This window comes from Pezoporus wallicus, unplaced genomic scaffold (assembly GCF_028554395.1).
Source record: "Pezoporus wallicus isolate ANWC-B61680 ecotype Strahan unplaced genomic scaffold, APGP_CSIRO_Pwel_v1 contig_4309, whole genome shotgun sequence".
Taxonomy (NCBI): domain Eukaryota; kingdom Metazoa; phylum Chordata; class Aves; order Psittaciformes; family Psittacidae; genus Pezoporus; species Pezoporus wallicus.
This window is the reverse complement of record NW_026638191.1, coordinates 697,727-713,162: the sequence shown is the minus strand read 5'-3', so window position 1 is coordinate 713,162 and position 15,436 is coordinate 697,727. Positions and strand designations below refer to the sequence as shown.

General features: G+C 59.0%; 1 protein-coding gene across 14 annotated transcripts in view; it reads right to left on the bottom strand.

Moving 5' to 3' along the window:
- ABLIM3 (actin binding LIM protein family member 3) overlaps positions 1–15,436 on the bottom strand; it is a 50,315-nt gene that overhangs the window by 4,159 nt on the left and 30,720 nt on the right. For 6 of the 14 annotated variants that reach the window (XM_057409801.1, XM_057409802.1, XM_057409806.1 and 3 more), the window contains exons 3-14: positions 13,054–13,237; positions 12,609–12,721; positions 10,447–10,573; positions 10,217–10,310; positions 6,252–6,339; positions 5,331–5,389; positions 5,015–5,086; positions 4,459–4,614; positions 3,386–3,415; positions 3,006–3,135; positions 2,037–2,135; positions 714–764 (exon numbers count right to left, since the gene is read on the bottom strand). In XM_057409801.1, the coding sequence (XP_057265784.1) occupies positions 714–764; positions 2,037–2,135; positions 3,006–3,135; positions 3,386–3,415; positions 4,459–4,614; positions 5,015–5,086; positions 5,331–5,389; positions 6,252–6,339; positions 10,217–10,310; positions 10,447–10,573; positions 12,609–12,721; positions 13,054–13,237 (1,203 nt within the window). The remainder of the gene's footprint in view (positions 1–713; positions 765–2,036; positions 2,136–3,005; positions 3,136–3,385; positions 3,416–4,458; positions 4,615–5,014; positions 5,087–5,330; positions 5,390–6,251; positions 6,340–10,216; positions 10,311–10,446; positions 10,574–12,608; positions 12,722–13,053; positions 13,238–15,436) is intronic. The other 8 variants (XM_057409808.1, XM_057409809.1, XM_057409814.1 and 5 more) reach the window with 6 other exon arrangements.

Below are 15,436 nucleotides of genomic sequence, written 5' to 3'. Positions count from 1 at the left end.
CCACCACCCCATGCAGGCACAGGGGACCCTGCCAATGGCAGCTACTTACAGCAGCGGGTGCAGCCAGCAGTAGGGCAGTGGGAGTTGGGCAGGAGGGAAAGGAGAGCCCAGGGAGAGAAGAGCAGACACAGAAGTTACTGCCTGGGGGGAGCCGCTGTCCCTCTACACACCAAAGCAAGCAGGGACAGTGCAACCTAGCCCTGCCAAGGCACCAACCACCCCATGCCTCTTCCCCATGCCTCTACAACCCCAGGCCCTTTTCACCATGGAGCATCCATCCAGGACAAGCTGTGATTTTTCTCCAGTTCTCCATGTCAAACTGCAAATTACCTTCATCCTCTTCCTGAGGCTGCTCTGGCTCCTGGCATCAGCAAGTGATGCTCCTGGGAGCAAGGCGCCCTCTGCCAACCCTCCACAACCTCATTTCCCCTCCCACAGCTATCCCTGACCCCAGTCCCACTGACAGCCTTTGCCTCCATCTCTCCCAACAAGGATGCAGTCCAAAGCTGACTTTTTCTCACTGAGCCCTGCAACTGCTGCCTGGAGGGGAAGCAAGAGCACCAGCTCACCTGGTGAGCACCCCAGCATCTCACACCGTGATGCCTGCTCCCATGTCCTACCCTGCCCCTAAATGCCACTGAGCCAGACCAAGCCTTGTGCTGGTACCCTGCCCATGTCCTAAGGCCAGTGCACAGCATGCAGACCATACGTACCGTGCCGCTTATAGATGGGGGGCTTCCGGTAGATGTTGCTTTCGCCGGCAGCTGGTAGAGGAAAGGGAAGAAAGAAGGAAAGAAGGGAAAAGGGGACGTCAGTGTGGGCACCCCAAGTGCTGACAGGACACAGGTCCTGCAGGAGATGCTACCCACGCCGTGTTTCCATCACACTACCACCTCTGGCTCCACGCATCCCATGGGAGCCCAGCACCAGGCCAGTGCCTGGCAGGCTGCAGGAGCGAGGTCCCGGGGCTGCCCTCAAACACGGTGCGCACGAGGACATGCAGTGAACACCCCGGCATCAGCATGCACCACCAGCCCCGGGAGCGGCACAGCCAGGAGCCACCGGCTGCTGCTGCAGCTCCTCAGGGTGCCAGCGCCGGGAACAACGGCCTGCGAGCTGCCTGGGGCAAAACCACATCAGCCAAAGCCTCTTTCCACAGCAGAGAGAGAAAAGAGCGAGCCGGGAGGGAAAGCAACTGGAGCCTGGCGCTGAGAGCTACAGCCCCTGCGCAGGGGACAGGCAGAGGAGCAGGGACGGGGCCATCCATAAACCACCGACCGGCAGCGGGACCGAACCCTGGCAGGGGTGGGGTGGGAGCAGGGGACCGTGGTGGGGATCCTCTGGGTGTCCTCATGGTTCTGTCCCAGGCCATCAGCTCTACATCACGGAGGACACGGGCAGCAGGAGGTGCTCCAGCTGAGCAGGGTGTTGCGGGGCTCTGCCCTCCCTGCGCATGCTGAAGGATGGATGGGCAGCTGCCTGCTTCCCTCCCTGCCCCTCCGTCCCCATCCCCGTGGGCTCTGTGGGAGCGGGTGGTGGCCCTTACCTGGTGTCCCCCTGCAATCCCTGCAGAAGGGGAGCAGGCATCTGGCAAGCCCAGAAGACTCTGGGGGGAGGGAGCAGCGGGCCCTATGGGGAGTATAAAATAGTCATCTGTAGCGGAGGGGTGCGGAAAGGCCTCCAGAGACACGCTTCGGCTTGTGATCCTGGGAGGGAGGCAGGGGAAGGGGCAGGCTCTCTGCAAGGGACTCATCTCCGTGTAGGGAGTGGAGGAAGATAAAAGGAAAAGGGATAAGAGAGACACTGAAAGGATCAAGCAGATTCCAGGTGGCTCTGGGACATCCGGGTGGTGATGGGGAGGAAGGAGGGTTCAAGCTGCAGGTCCTGTTTATGGATGGCCTCTACCAGGGGTAGATCCTGCTGCCGGCTGGCTCTAGGCAGGCGGCGGAGCTACGCATGCGACACAGCAGGGACGGCACATGCTGGCATGCCACAAACACGGCGCTTCCCCAGGGCTAGGGCACCCCAGAGCCTACCTGGGATGTGGAAATGCTTGGGCGCTTGGTATGAGGTTGGAGTGGAGGACCTCACATCTAACTGGCTATAGTAGGGGGAGCTGCGCCCGCTCTCGGTGCCTATGCGGTGCCGAGCAGAAGCAGCCATAAGTGACCGAGAGAGAGAAGAGGCAGAAGAAAACGGGTGTTAAATGCAGCAGTGTTAGAGGAGCAGGGGGTGACCCATGTGGTGACGTGGACGTGTGCCAGGCTGTGGTCCAGGATGGGGGGTGATGGAGCAGAGGAGATTTCCCACATCTCTGGAGGCAGCGGGATGCAGAGGAAACCCTATGTGCGGGTGCTGTGCAGGTGCTGTGCAGGGCTGCCCCGCTGCTGGCAGAGGAAAGCCGAGCGTGCTGCAGAGGCAAACAGTGACAGGCCCTTGGCAGCGCAGCGCAGGTTATGCGGGACCTCTGGACTTACTGACCTCGGATTTTCCCAGTCGCTCCTCCCTGGCTCCGAAGGGCAGGAGACATGGCACAGACACGCTCTGCTTCCCCCCGACGTGCTCCAGGGCATGCACACACATGTGTACATGTGCATGTATGTGTGTAAGGACCCCCCCCTTACAGCACTGACTGGGCATAAGCGCTTTCATGCACACCTCTCCCAGAGACAACAAGCCATTCGAGGGGTCTTCACTGGACCTTGGGCTTACCACCCTGCCATCCTCCATAGGCTCCAGCTCAGATCTGAGCCAGGACAAAGCCCCTCTGGCCTCTTCTCACGGCTCACATGAGTCAGGGGAGGCAGTGGATGCACACAGCAGAGCTGGTCACTGCCCCACAGCTCGTGTTGCTGTCAGCCCCCCACAGACACCCCAGGCCTCCTGCCTGCTTGCCAGGAGAGACTTCCAAGGTCCCCTGGGATAAGTAGGGGCCAGTTTGGTGATTCCGACTCCATTTGGGGTCTCAGCTCAGCTTAGCCTTGGGCTGCAACTGAAATCCTCACCTGAGCGGTAGAAATGGTGTGGGGACCTCGGGATGGTTGGGGACATGCCCTGACGGCTGTAGGTGGGAGAGTCAATGTAGCCAGGGCTGGAGGCTCGCCTCTGTCGTGTGTCAAAGCTCTCATAGATGTCCTAGGGACCGGAAAACATATGGAGAGAGCAGGATCAGAGCTGGCGGGATGAGGGATGAGGCAGGTCCTCTGCCAGGGAGGGCTTGCACACTGCTCTCCTGGGGGTCCAAAGGACAGGACCCTGCTGGGCCTGGTCCCCCCATCTCCACCCGGGCAGGGGCATGTTCAGCAGAGCCCAGTGGTCCCTGGGCACAGGGACACCCTGTAGTGGCAGCAGATGACAGACCCCAAAGCGCCTGCTGGGGCATTACCTGTGAGTACGGGGAGAGGGTTCCCAGGGACTGGAGGCAGCAGGAGGCAAAGAGAGGCAGGGAGAGAAAGAGAGAGACAGCACATGGTTAAAGGGAGCAGTGACAGACTAGGGTCCCATGTTACAGCCCCATTGTAGGTAGTGAGGCCAGCTGGTGGCACAGCTGGAGCTGAACTGTGCCAGGACATGGGTATGGAGCCCCTGGTCAGGAGGAGAGCTGGTGAGAGGATGGAACCTCCCGAGTCAGCAGCCTGCATCCCTGCTCAGAGACCTTGGTGGAGTGGCTGTAAGGGGAAAAGGTGGTTGCTGGCCCCACGGTGCTCCACAGGGGGCCATGGCCATACTGCCTGCACCATCATTGGTGGAAACCAGACTTGTGAGAAGCCTTGGGATGGAGACGCAAGAGATGCTGCTGCGGGCCATTGCAAAGTCCTCTTCCAGGTCCACCTCAGGTCCCCATCTCTGAGCTGCTCAGAACCTCTTCTTCCACAGGCTTGCTGAAATCAGCCACTGGGGCAGTGGGGCAGGGCAGTCCCATGCCATGTGCTGCTTGAGCACCATCATCACATGCTTACAAAACACATTGACCAAGCCCCTTTCCCCTGGCTGTGGGACCAGCATCCAACAGGGGCAGCCCTGCATGTTCCAGAGACACCGTGCTGAGGCTGAGTGGCCAGGCTCTGCTGTTCATCTGTCCCTCCATCCCAGAGGGATGCATGAGTGCTGTGTGCCCTCCTCCTCTCCTGCTGCAGGCTGCCATGGTGAGCTCCCTGCCACTTCACTCCTGAGGGTGACACCGCCTCCTGCACAGCACTGCCAGTCCCTGCACACTGGGCCTGCAGCACTGCCTTCAGCTGATAAGGTCACTGGTTTCTTCCTTACTCTATAGCAGCAATGTAAAGATTACCCTTCTGGCCCTCTTCCCAGTGATGGGGAGCCTCTGGGAGAGGTCTTACCCCCCTCCTGTCTCCCTGCAGTATTCCCACTGGAGCAAGTGAACCCACATGCAGCTCTCTCCATCGCCTCAGACTGGGGCCCAGCTCCCTGCAGAGCTGGTGCATCGAGACTCAGTACCTCCCCATAGCTATATCTCTCCAGTGTCTCATCCGACGTGTATCTGTGATAGGGCTCGTAGGAAATGAGGTCAGGACGCTGCACTTCATAGATGGCTTTAATCTTGGGAAGAGCTGCCAGGTCTTTGTAATTAAGGATCTCATTATCCACTTTAGCCTAGGGAGAGGGAGAGACAGAGACAGAAAGGAAGAGGAGGAGACAAGAAAGGGGGAGGCTGGAGTGCACAGTGTGGAACCAGCACAGAGCAGACAGAGCCCACCGGCACCCCAGCAGCAGGAAGAGGTAAGCGGAGATGCCTGAGAGGCAGCAAGTGGGAAGGAGCAGAGGAGCTGGGAGTGGGGATTGTGCCCCTCTGAGCACTCCTGGCCTGTGCCAGTGGCTCTGGCAGCATGGCATGCTGCTGCAGAGGGGACATGGCTTGTCCGTGCTGGCCCCACACACACGGCTGTCCCTGGGGGACACCTCACACTGCAGAGCAGCACTGGGAACTGCTGCTCTCTTCCCTGTGGCCAGAGCATCCATCCTGCCCCATGCAGACGGGCAGAGCTGTACTTACACAGATGACACGGTTCGGGGAGCCGATGCTGGAACCAGGGGGTGAGATGGAGGTTTCTGACGTCCTTCTGTGCTGTGGAGGCAGAAAAGTGGAGGACAGATGAGAGCACCACAAGGAGGGACCCCTGCACAGGCACAGTGCTGGGTGCAGCAAGCAGACTGCTTCCTCTGGGCAGCAGGGACATGGCTTGTACCAGCATCAGGAAGCCACCCCGGGCCTGGACAGTGCCACAACTGTTCACCTCCATCAGGGACTCAGGGGCAACATGCCCTGCGCAGTGCCACCTCTGGGAGATGCTCATCACCGTGGTGCCTACCTTTAGCTTCTTCTCTGCTCTGGCCGCCTGCTTGCAGATGGGGTGCCACACTTCAGAGCCTGCAACGCAGCAAAAAGAAAGCATTTCATCAGCTCCATGCACAGCTGAGCTCTGCTGCCAGGGATCATCCTGCTGCCCCTGCCACTGGGGAGACCTGTCCTGTCCTGCCCTGCCACCTCCAGCACTGACCTGCAGCCTGTGCCCCCCCCGTCCCCAGCAGCAGCTGCACTGCAGCTACAGGTTGCACTCCTGTAACCGGTGTAACCACAGGCATGTGCCCGTTGGGAAAAAGAAATGCAACAGCTTCCAAGCACTGAGATGTAGTGGCCAGCACTATTAAGCCGTGACAGCAAACCCGCGGGTGCTGTTGGCATAGTCCCAGTGCTCAGCCAGGCAGCTCCTGAGGGTTAAACCTGGGGTAACACTGAGCCTGCAGCATTCAGTTCCCTCAGGGCTGGAACCAGCAAAGCCACCAAGCCCCTGGGATGTACGCTGAGCGCACCCATCCTGCTGCCATGATGGGGCCGTGCTGGGACCCCCACTTGGGTGCTCCCAGTGCACAATTCCCCCTTTGCCACCCATGGGATCATTAGCGACTCAGGGTGACAGCAAGCACAGGTTACTGAGCAAAACCAAACCCTCCTTTCTGCACTGGAAATACCCCCTAAGGGTGCTCTGGGAATGAGCTCCTGCTGAAACCAAACCCAAACCCAAACCATTCAGCTGTGCCCAGCAGAAGCCTGACCCCTCAGGTGCTGCTCCCAGTGTAACCTGGGCAGGTGGGGAAGGGGTCCTGGGCCACCCTTCCTTGGGCACCCATCTCCATGGGCACCCAAACCCCAAATGCTCCGGCAAACAGCACACACATCCCCCCAGCCATGCAGGGCAGGGTTGTCCCTCCTAACTGCAGCAGATCCCTACCTGTGAGGTACATCTCCTCCCCTTCTGTGAACATCTGGTGGCAGCGGACACATCTGGCACAGGTGGGGTGGTAGTGCTTCCCTCCTGCCTGCAGGGGTGAGCACAGAACAGGAGCTCCTGATCAAGGCAGGACATGGGGACCTGCTCACACCCCTGAGGGCAAGTGGCCCTGGCATCCCTGCAGCAGACAAAGTGAATGGGGCAAAACTGCCCAGGGTGGCCTCAGGGACTACCACAATGCATGGAGAAAACGAGACTGCTTCATCACTAATCTTCTGACCTCATGGACTACAAGTCAGACTGGAAGCTTTCTGCTCTCCGAGCTGTCCAACACACAGGAAAGCACAGCCAGAAGTCCCAAACCCCCAAGGACGATGCCCCTACAAACCTCACACCTAACAAACTGCCCTTGCATTCTGGAAACAAGAGACCCTCTGCAGGAATACTCAGGCATGCTCCTTCCCCGCTACAGCTTTGAAGAGAAACAGCAGATTTGGCCCAGGATGTCACAGCAGGGAAGCAGCAAAAGGAGAAGAAGGGCCCCAGTGATGAACCTCACAAAGCCATCAGACCCTCCCTGGATGCCACTGCCAGCCCCTCTCCATCAAGAAACTTTTCTCCTCCTACAAAGCCATGCACAAACCTCAGCTCCAGGAACAAGCCATTCCCCAGCTGAGCTGGAGCTGGGCTGCTCCCTTTGCTCTTTGACAGGGATAATAGCTTTAATTGGTAGCTTGTTTCCACTCAAAGTGTCTGCCTGCACCTCAATTACAGGCTCGTTTTCTGGGCTGGGAGGCAGGAGGTGGCTCAAGGCAGGAGGAATCTGGGCTGCGCTGTCAGAACTCAACCCCAAAGGCCATTTTACTCCCATAATAATCCAAACGAAGAGGAACGATGATTTAAGGCAGCAGAGGGAAGATGAGGTTCTTGCTGACAAAGAGGGTTACGGTAGAGGGGCCTGGAGCCAGTCTGAAACATGAGGATCAACAGGAAAATTTGCTGTGAGAATAACTGGGAATCTGCCAGTTGATTGCCCATAAAAATCAACCCGGAATTCAATGTCCCTGGGGTGCAGATGGCAGCCAGCAGCTTTTCCCCCTCTATGCCAAAATAGAGTGCAAGGGTTCAGGGCAGACAAGGGAGGTGAGTGGGAGAGTTCAGACCCACTGCAGTGCAACCCAATCTGGGGAAGGGGCAGCCCCGTGCACAGGCATCTCCCTGCGCCAGCTGCAGCAACACAACTACTCCTGGGCTGGCTCGACTGAGCCCACAACCCAAGAGCTTGATAACACGGCAGGAGAGTCACCGGTGAGAGGGCTGCAGGGACAGACCCACTGTGAACACAGAGGAGCAGAGAGGTCACCCACCACCAGGCTCTGCCCCATGCTCCCTAAGGACAAGCAGCTCCTCCTGCTCTGTCCCATGCCCTGTGCTCAGAGCCCTGCCTGGAGCTGCCCACTGCAGCACAAGCCAGCACCCTCTGCATCAGGTACCCAGCAGCAGCACCCACAGCAGGCACCCTGAGCTGCATCAACAGGAGATGGCTGCAAACACAGGGAAAGGGGAGAAAACTAATCCAGCTCCCACACGCTTCAAGCCAGTGTGCCTGCAGTTCCCACTGCTTCTATTTCCAGCTGGCTAGAGGCAGCTAAAGCAGGGGATGTGGGGCTCTGATGTGCTGCCCTCCCTAGTCCCTCTCTGAATGCGGGCAGCGTTTGGTGCTCTTGGACCCTCTTAGTACTCTCAAACACTTGGTGTGCTGACAGTAAGGGAAAAACCAAACCCATATATAAACATCTTTTCCTACCTAGACTATATGGGCTGCTGTCACAGGTCAGACTGTGCCAAAAGGGGATGCTTTGCAGACCAGGGTGTGGATGTAGAGGGACAATGGCTGCTCCCCCAGTAGTATTTACCAGCCCACTCCCAACTTCCATTTCAATGCAGACCTCCATAAACCCACTCAGCATCTCAAAACACACCACTTCTTCTCGAGGAGCAACTCTCCAGACCATGACCAAACCTTGTTCCTTTCATAGTGGTTAATATTACAGCTCATAAAAAACTGCGAGGGAAGAGACCTGCTCATTATCACTTGGGGTCCCTTCAAGACTTATTAATCATCCGAGCCTGGCTGCACAGCTTGGAGCAGTTGGAAAAGCCTGGAGGCTGCTGGGACAGCATGGGAAGGCTCCTTGCAGCCTAAAGTTATTTTAAGGTGCCCTTTCCATTTCACGCTCTGCCACAGAAGACAATTAAAGCCTCTGGTTTTACACATCACTCAATACTGCAAGCAGGCACGTGCTGGGGAGAGTGGCGAGGTGAAAGATGCTCGCCCAGCACTGCTCTCTGGTACCCAAACCCCATGCTCCTCTTGGCTCCATGATGGCACATGAAAGGAGGTGGCACCTTGGCTCTGCCCACTGGGACCCTGGCACCAAAGCACCTTACTTCTAGCCCACAGAGTCCCATTGCACAGGAAGGGCTCGTGTGTGTGGCCATGGGTGCAGCATGCAAGGTGCTAATGCAAGAGGACTGTTTCCTGGAGCATCTTGGCTCCCATGGGATCTCAGTGGGTTTTGGTCAGCTCATTCCAGCCAGGAAGGGCAGATGCTGAGAGGAGATCTAGGGCTGGAGGGCACAGGGGGAGGTGGACAGAACTAGAGCTACTGGCAGGAGAAGAGCCAGGGGAAACAGACATATGGGAGAGGAAGGAAGTTGTCTCCTTTCCACCACCCCAGGGCTGCTACCCCACACTTGTTGCTCTGTCTCAGACACACAGCTGCAGGAACAACCTATGCTTGTCCTGATATCACTGTGGATGCACTGAGCAAGGAAAACCTGAGCGCAGCGCAACAAGTGGCTCAGAGGCAGCAGTGCCCAATGGCGTCGGCCAGGCTGGTTCCAGGTCCCCTCTGGCTCCTCTCACCCACTGATCATCCCACATCATGTACACCCAGCCTGTTTGCCCTGCTGGGGTGGCTGGAGATGTTGGGCCCTAGCACAGGGTTATCAGGGAGCAGCAGCAGGGATTCCTCTGGCTTCACCCTGCTCCACTCGGATGTTTGCTGATCAAGTGGCCCCATGATGGGCAGCTGCTGCAGTGCTGAGCTCGCACTCACAGCAGCCAGCACTGGGACTGCCACCAGAGCCTGGAGTCAGCAGAAAGCCTTCACCAGAGGCTGCTCTCTGAAGAGAGGGAAGAAGCTGGAGGACTCCTGCTCCTGGCTCCAGCTTCAGGAGATGTTCCCCAGCCAGGCTGGGTGCTCTTAGGCCAGCAGGACCAGCAGGGGTGATCACCTCTTGGTAGGCAGTTAAACAGCCACCTGCACCCATGCCTTGCTGTGGGATCCCTGCATCCCTCGGTGGCTCTGCTGGAGCAGCTCCTGCTGCCCCCAGTGTGATGAGCAAAACCCCTCCGGATCCAGCACAGGAAAGGGGACCCCTGCTCTGGTTGCTGCCCTGCAGGAGATGTGCCATGGGGATGCTGCCCATGGGCAGGGTGCTGCAGCCCCTCGCCCAGGCTCCGCAGCAGCAGCTGAGCTGGATGCGTTTCCAAGGCAACAGCAGGCTGCCTGCACAGGGTGCCTTCGGAAGGCTGGGACCAGCGTGGTGGGGACACCCCAGAGCTGGGCATTGGTAGCAGCATAGTTAAGGCTTGTGTCCCCACATCTTGGGCTCCAGATGTGTCCCAGCTCACAGAGGCCCCCACATGCTCTGGCTGCTTACCTCCGGCACCCAAACCACCATTCCAAAGGTCTGCAGCACGGTGGTGCTCCTTCCCCCATTGCCACCCTCCAGAGAAGGTGATCATACTGTACCACAGGAAAAGCCCTGAGACATCAAGGTTATTACAAGGGCGCAGGATGATGTTCCCACACCTCCTCAAAGCATGCACCTTTGGATGTGACGTACATGGTCCCTACTACAGACTGGGATGGGGTGGCTGGAGCCCCAGGACTCACCTCCAGGACTCTGCCGCTGATGTACCTGTCGCAGGTCTCGCACTTGATGCCGAACTGGGCATGGTAGTCAGACTCACAGTAAGGGATGCCATCCCTTTGGGAGAGGGAGAAGAAGGGGGTAAGGGCAGGTAAGCAGGGCTGGGCACCCCCTCGCTTCAGCCCCAGCCCCAGGGGCACAGCCTGACAATGGCCAGCACAGCCAAGCCTGCTGCCAGGACGGTGGCACTCACTTGCTGATGTACTCGCCGGTGAGGATGATCCCGCATGTTTGGCACTTGAAGCAGCTGACGTGCCACTGCTTCTCCAGGGCCAGGAGGGACTGGCCTTGCTTGATCTCCTCCTTGCAGCCTGCACAGTCTGGGGAGACAGAAGAGGGGGCTGTGGGACCACCGCAGTTCGCTGTGGGGCTCAGCACCACAGCAGGAACACCCACATCTGCTGACCCACACCAAGGCACCCCAGCTGCTTAACCTGGCACACCCCTTGCACCCAGAGGACACCCTTTTCCAGGGATGCTGCTGTTATAAACACCCTGCTCCTGACACCACTCCAGGGGCAGCCTCTTGGGGATCATTTCTTCATGGGGAATCATTTCTTCATGGGAATATGCCACCTCCGCTTGCCCCCAGCAAAGGAGGCAGGAAGAAAGTGTCCTGCTGGAGCTGGGACTTCCACAGCACCACTGGCACCCAGCCGTCCCACCCAAGCACCCACCAGGCAAGGTCATGGGCTGGCAGGACCATGCTGCCCTGGCAGGTCCCAAGGGGCTCCCATCCAGGCGGGAGCAATGGGAAGTGACCGGCAGTGCGTGCGGCAGAGGAAGGGCTGTGCTCTCCGGCAGCCGCGTCCGGCCCCGCTGCAGTACTGACGAGACTCCCTTCCTTCCCCTCTTCCCCTGGCTCCCGTCAAGGCTGGGAGCAGGAAGCACATGGACCCCTGACCTTGACTCCTCCTTGTCCTCTTCTTCCCTGGGCAGCAGGTTGGCCTGGATGGGGTTTCTCCTTAACCCCCTCCCAGCTGCCTCCCTCTCCACTGCGGCACCAGGGGGGTACAGGAGCACGGCACTGGCAGCCTGAGCAGACTTCGCCTCTCAGCCCATCCCAGGCAGCTCTGCACCAAGTCCCTGCCAGCTGGACAAAGCTAAGGAAGGAGGATTTCTGACCCCCGGCAAAAGCAGGCTGGCCAAGTCAGCTGAGACAGGATCTGTGTTTCACAGGTCCTGCTGGCTTTTGGGCTGCTCACAGGGAGAGGATGAGCATCTCCTAGGGATGTCCTGCCCAAAGAGTATACCAGCACTGCCTCCAACAGGCACACCTTCCCTGCCAGGGTCACCTGCGCAGCAGGAGGCACATGCTGGCAGCAGGGTACAGCTGGCTGCTGCCTATGAATAAAGCACGGTGTCCTCAGGTACTCCTCCCCTGCAGGCAGGTAGGAGCACTGGGCTGTTGGGAAGGGGATGGGAAGAGAGAGGAAGAGGCAGAGCATGTGGCTACTCTTCCCTTGCCTGCTGCCCTGGCCCTGTGATGGGAGACAGCAGGGTGCTGCAGCTGGCCACAGCCTGCCTCTGGGCAGCTCGAGGTGCTGATGGAGGAAGACTGGGGAAGCCCTGTCCTTTGGCTGGTGCTTCTTCAAACCCTGCCACATCCCCTAACTCCACTGAGGCCATGGTGAGAGCTGGGGGAGTCAGCTTGGGAGGGCTCCCAGGGACCCATCAGCACCAACCCATAACTCAACCCAAACAACCCCCACCATTGCCACCATGGTGAATGGGTGGCAGCAGCTCCATGCCACAGTGATGCTCTACCAGCCCCCAGGCACAGCACCTATAGATGATCTGCAGTGGCCTGGGGCAGCACGGAAACACTGTGGGGACAAAGCATGGCATGAAGAAAAGGTACCCCAAGGAACAACCCGGGTCAAAAGCAAAGCCAAATCTAAAAGAGCCTGCCTGTTGCTTGGACTCATCAGTGCAAGGGGATGAGTGTAAGGAGCCTTTCAGTGCTTGTAGAAGCACTGAGTCCCAGCAGCACTGGCACAGCGGGTGAGCAGTGCTGGGGCTGGCACTTGGACACAGACCTTGGTGCAGCTGGACACAAACATCTGGGCACTGCCTCAGAGCACACCCGGTTCCAGCACCTCCCCACTGCCTCAGACAGCTCCTGCTGGGCTGGTGGCCCCGACCCAGGTCACAGACAGGCCAAGGGAGCTCCCCAAACCAGCAGTGACCTGCAAGGTGGAGCTGCAGGACTGCCCTGTTCCTCCTCCGAACCGCTGTGAATGCCTGTGGCTCTGTGCAGGGCTGCACGCTGGCCCCAGAGCCCAGCCCAGCACCACCCAGGGACACACGGTCCCTTCTTGCAACCATCCCATAACACAAGAGCATTCAACTTACGGCTGGGCCCGTGGATCTTGATGGGTTTGGTGCTGATGAGGGAGTGGGAGCAGTTCTGGCACACGCAGTCCTTCCCACTGAACGTGACCTTGTCTCCAATGGGGAACGGCTTCCTGTGGCCAAACAGAGGTGGGGAGGTGTGAGCTGCTGCTCTCCTCCATGAGGTGCTTGGGGCTGCCTGTGAGCTCCTTCCCCAGGGCTAGCAAGACCCATGGTGCTGAGGAGCAAGGGCTGCCAAGGGAGGCAGTGAGCATGCACGTGAGCTGGGGCAGGAGCACCATGGCAGCTCTCCTGGGCGCGATGGGAAGGGTCAGAGCCGTTTCACTTCCACCAAGAAAACGCAGAGGAGGCCCCTGCTTGAGGTGCTGAGCAGGGAACGGGGGTAGTGAACAGCCCTGTCCTTGGTGGCCATGAGGCCATGCACCCTGGTGATGGCAGAACTCACCTGCACGTGCTGCAGACGAAGCACTTGGGGTGGTAGGTCCTGCCCAGGGCAGAGATGACCTCTCCAGTGATGAAGTCCCCGCAGCTGTCACAGCGGGTCCCATAGAGCTGCTGGTAGTCGTGCGTGCAGATGTACTCCTGGTTCTTGAAGAAGAAGCCAGACTGGGCCAGGTCGCAGCCGCACACTGCAGGGGGGACATGCACCGTCAAGGGGGCATCTCTGAGCCCACCTCTCCAGCAGCATCCCTGAAGACGCAGCTTTCTCCAGGTACCTCAGCAGGTTTCCCTTGCCACTGGACGCGCTGGGGCCTTCGCCCAGCACCACAAGATGTCAGTGTTGGGCTGCAGCTTGGTGCAGGATGGTGCTGCCCGGACAGCCAGGGCTGGGGGCTCACACCCTGCAGCTCCCACTCGCCATCCACAAACAGCTCACGGCATCCCCCTCCCGGACCCATGGCACCCGGGGGGGATTCAGCCCCTCCGTTTGACATTGACAGTGTCAGGAATCACAGTACAGAACTGCCAAAGAATGGGGCATGCCCTAGGGACAGCTGGGGAAAGGTCTTCACACCCTGGGGCATGGCCTTCTCCATGGTGAGCCATCTCTGCTCCCTGACCTGGACATGAAGCTGGGAACGGGTCCTGGGAGCAACTGGTGTTGACGCTCTCGCTGCTTGTTTTTCCTTAGGTGACCAGCTCAACCTCACTTCCTTCCCTGCTGTGGGAACCATGGGTGGTGCACAGCCCATCAGGGTAATCCAAGTTGACGTGGCAAGCCCTGGCCCTTAGTGTCATTTCCCTCCTATGTCTTTGCCATTTGCAGAGAGACCTCAAGAGCATCAGCCCCTGGAAGGTACCTCAGGAGTGGCATAGGGGTCCTGGGGTCTTTGTAATGTCCATCACCCATCCTGCAAGGTGACGAGGTGGAAGGGGAAACTACAGAGCAACTAGTACCTGCTGGCACAGCCCATCTTGGTCCCTGCTTTACCCCTCATCCCCACATACCCCTTGGTCCTGTCCTTGCACACCTCACCCATGGGCCAGCCCACGCATAGCCACCCCCCCCAGGCAGAGCTGGACCCGCTGCTGCAGGGCCCATGGGGCAGAGATGCATCTCCTCTCCCACCAAACATCCTCACCACCCTGAAGCAGCTCACAGCATTTACTTGTCAGTGACAAGGGACAGGCCACCAGCTCTGGGACAGCGCCAGGGAGCAAAAGCAAGAAGAAACGAGGCAGGTCTGGGCCCTGTTTGCTGTGGGAGCCATAACACTTCCCCAGGGGCTGCACCAGCCATGCCAGGCTCCCAGGGACATGTCAGGAACAAGACATGGGGCTGGCGAGGGAGCTGGCAGCAGCCAGAGGTGGCAGTGGGGTAAGAGCTGTGAGCGAAGGTGAGACAGGAGGATGTCCTCTCATTAGTTATTCCCTTTCACTTGGAAATCGGGCAGCGAGTGCTGCCAAGCTCTCCCTGCTGGCTCCTGGACCCTTTGAAGCCGGCGGCTGTCTGAGCTCTTTGTCTGGATGTGCAGCTCCCGCTTTATCCCTCCTGTCCAAGCTGGGAAGGGGCAGAGGACTCAGCAAAGCCCCTGCACATGTGGGGTAGCCCCAAGGGCAACCTGGGACCCACAGTCCTCCTAGAGACCTGGGGGGACAGCCTTGGGGAAGAGTCCCCTCCAGCCAAACCTCCTGCTCCCCAGAAAGGAGCAGCAAAGCATGACCAAGAGGATGGGGATTTATGTCCTGCTTACCACAAAGTGCTGGGATCTTGGAAGCCCAGAGCCCTGGTAACGGGATGCTTTACAACCTACAGAAGCAGACACTGGCCTGGTTGAGAGGTGCTGCTTTAATAAACGCGCTAAGGAGCCCTTCAGCATCAGCTCTGGGCCGTTAGCTTTTACAGCTCTGCAGCTCCTGTGCACAAGGAGGATTCAAGCAGCCTCTCTATCTGCCAGCCCCTGGGGGCTGCAGTGTCCCTGCTGCAGCAATCCACATCCCACAGTGTCTCGATTGCATCCCATGTGCGAGTGGCAATGGTCCATCACCCACCCCCAGCCCCATCAGGAGCCACTCAGGGCATCTCCCCTACCTTGCTACCTCTCAGTCAGGCTGGAATCACCTCCTCCTGATGTGGGGGCAGAAGGCTGAAGGACATGGGGACCCCCAGATCCCAGATGGGCTGTGGGAACGTTTGGGAACGGCACAGTACAGGCTGTTGACATTCAGATAGCTCGAGGGTCTTGGTGCCCAGGCCTTGGTCACCCCTGTTCACAGGGGCTCTGCCATCACACAGGGACACTGCCTGCACCCTGCAACCCCCTGCCAATACCTCCCCTCCTGCACCACGCCATGGCCACCCCCAGGTGTGTGACCACATCCCAGTG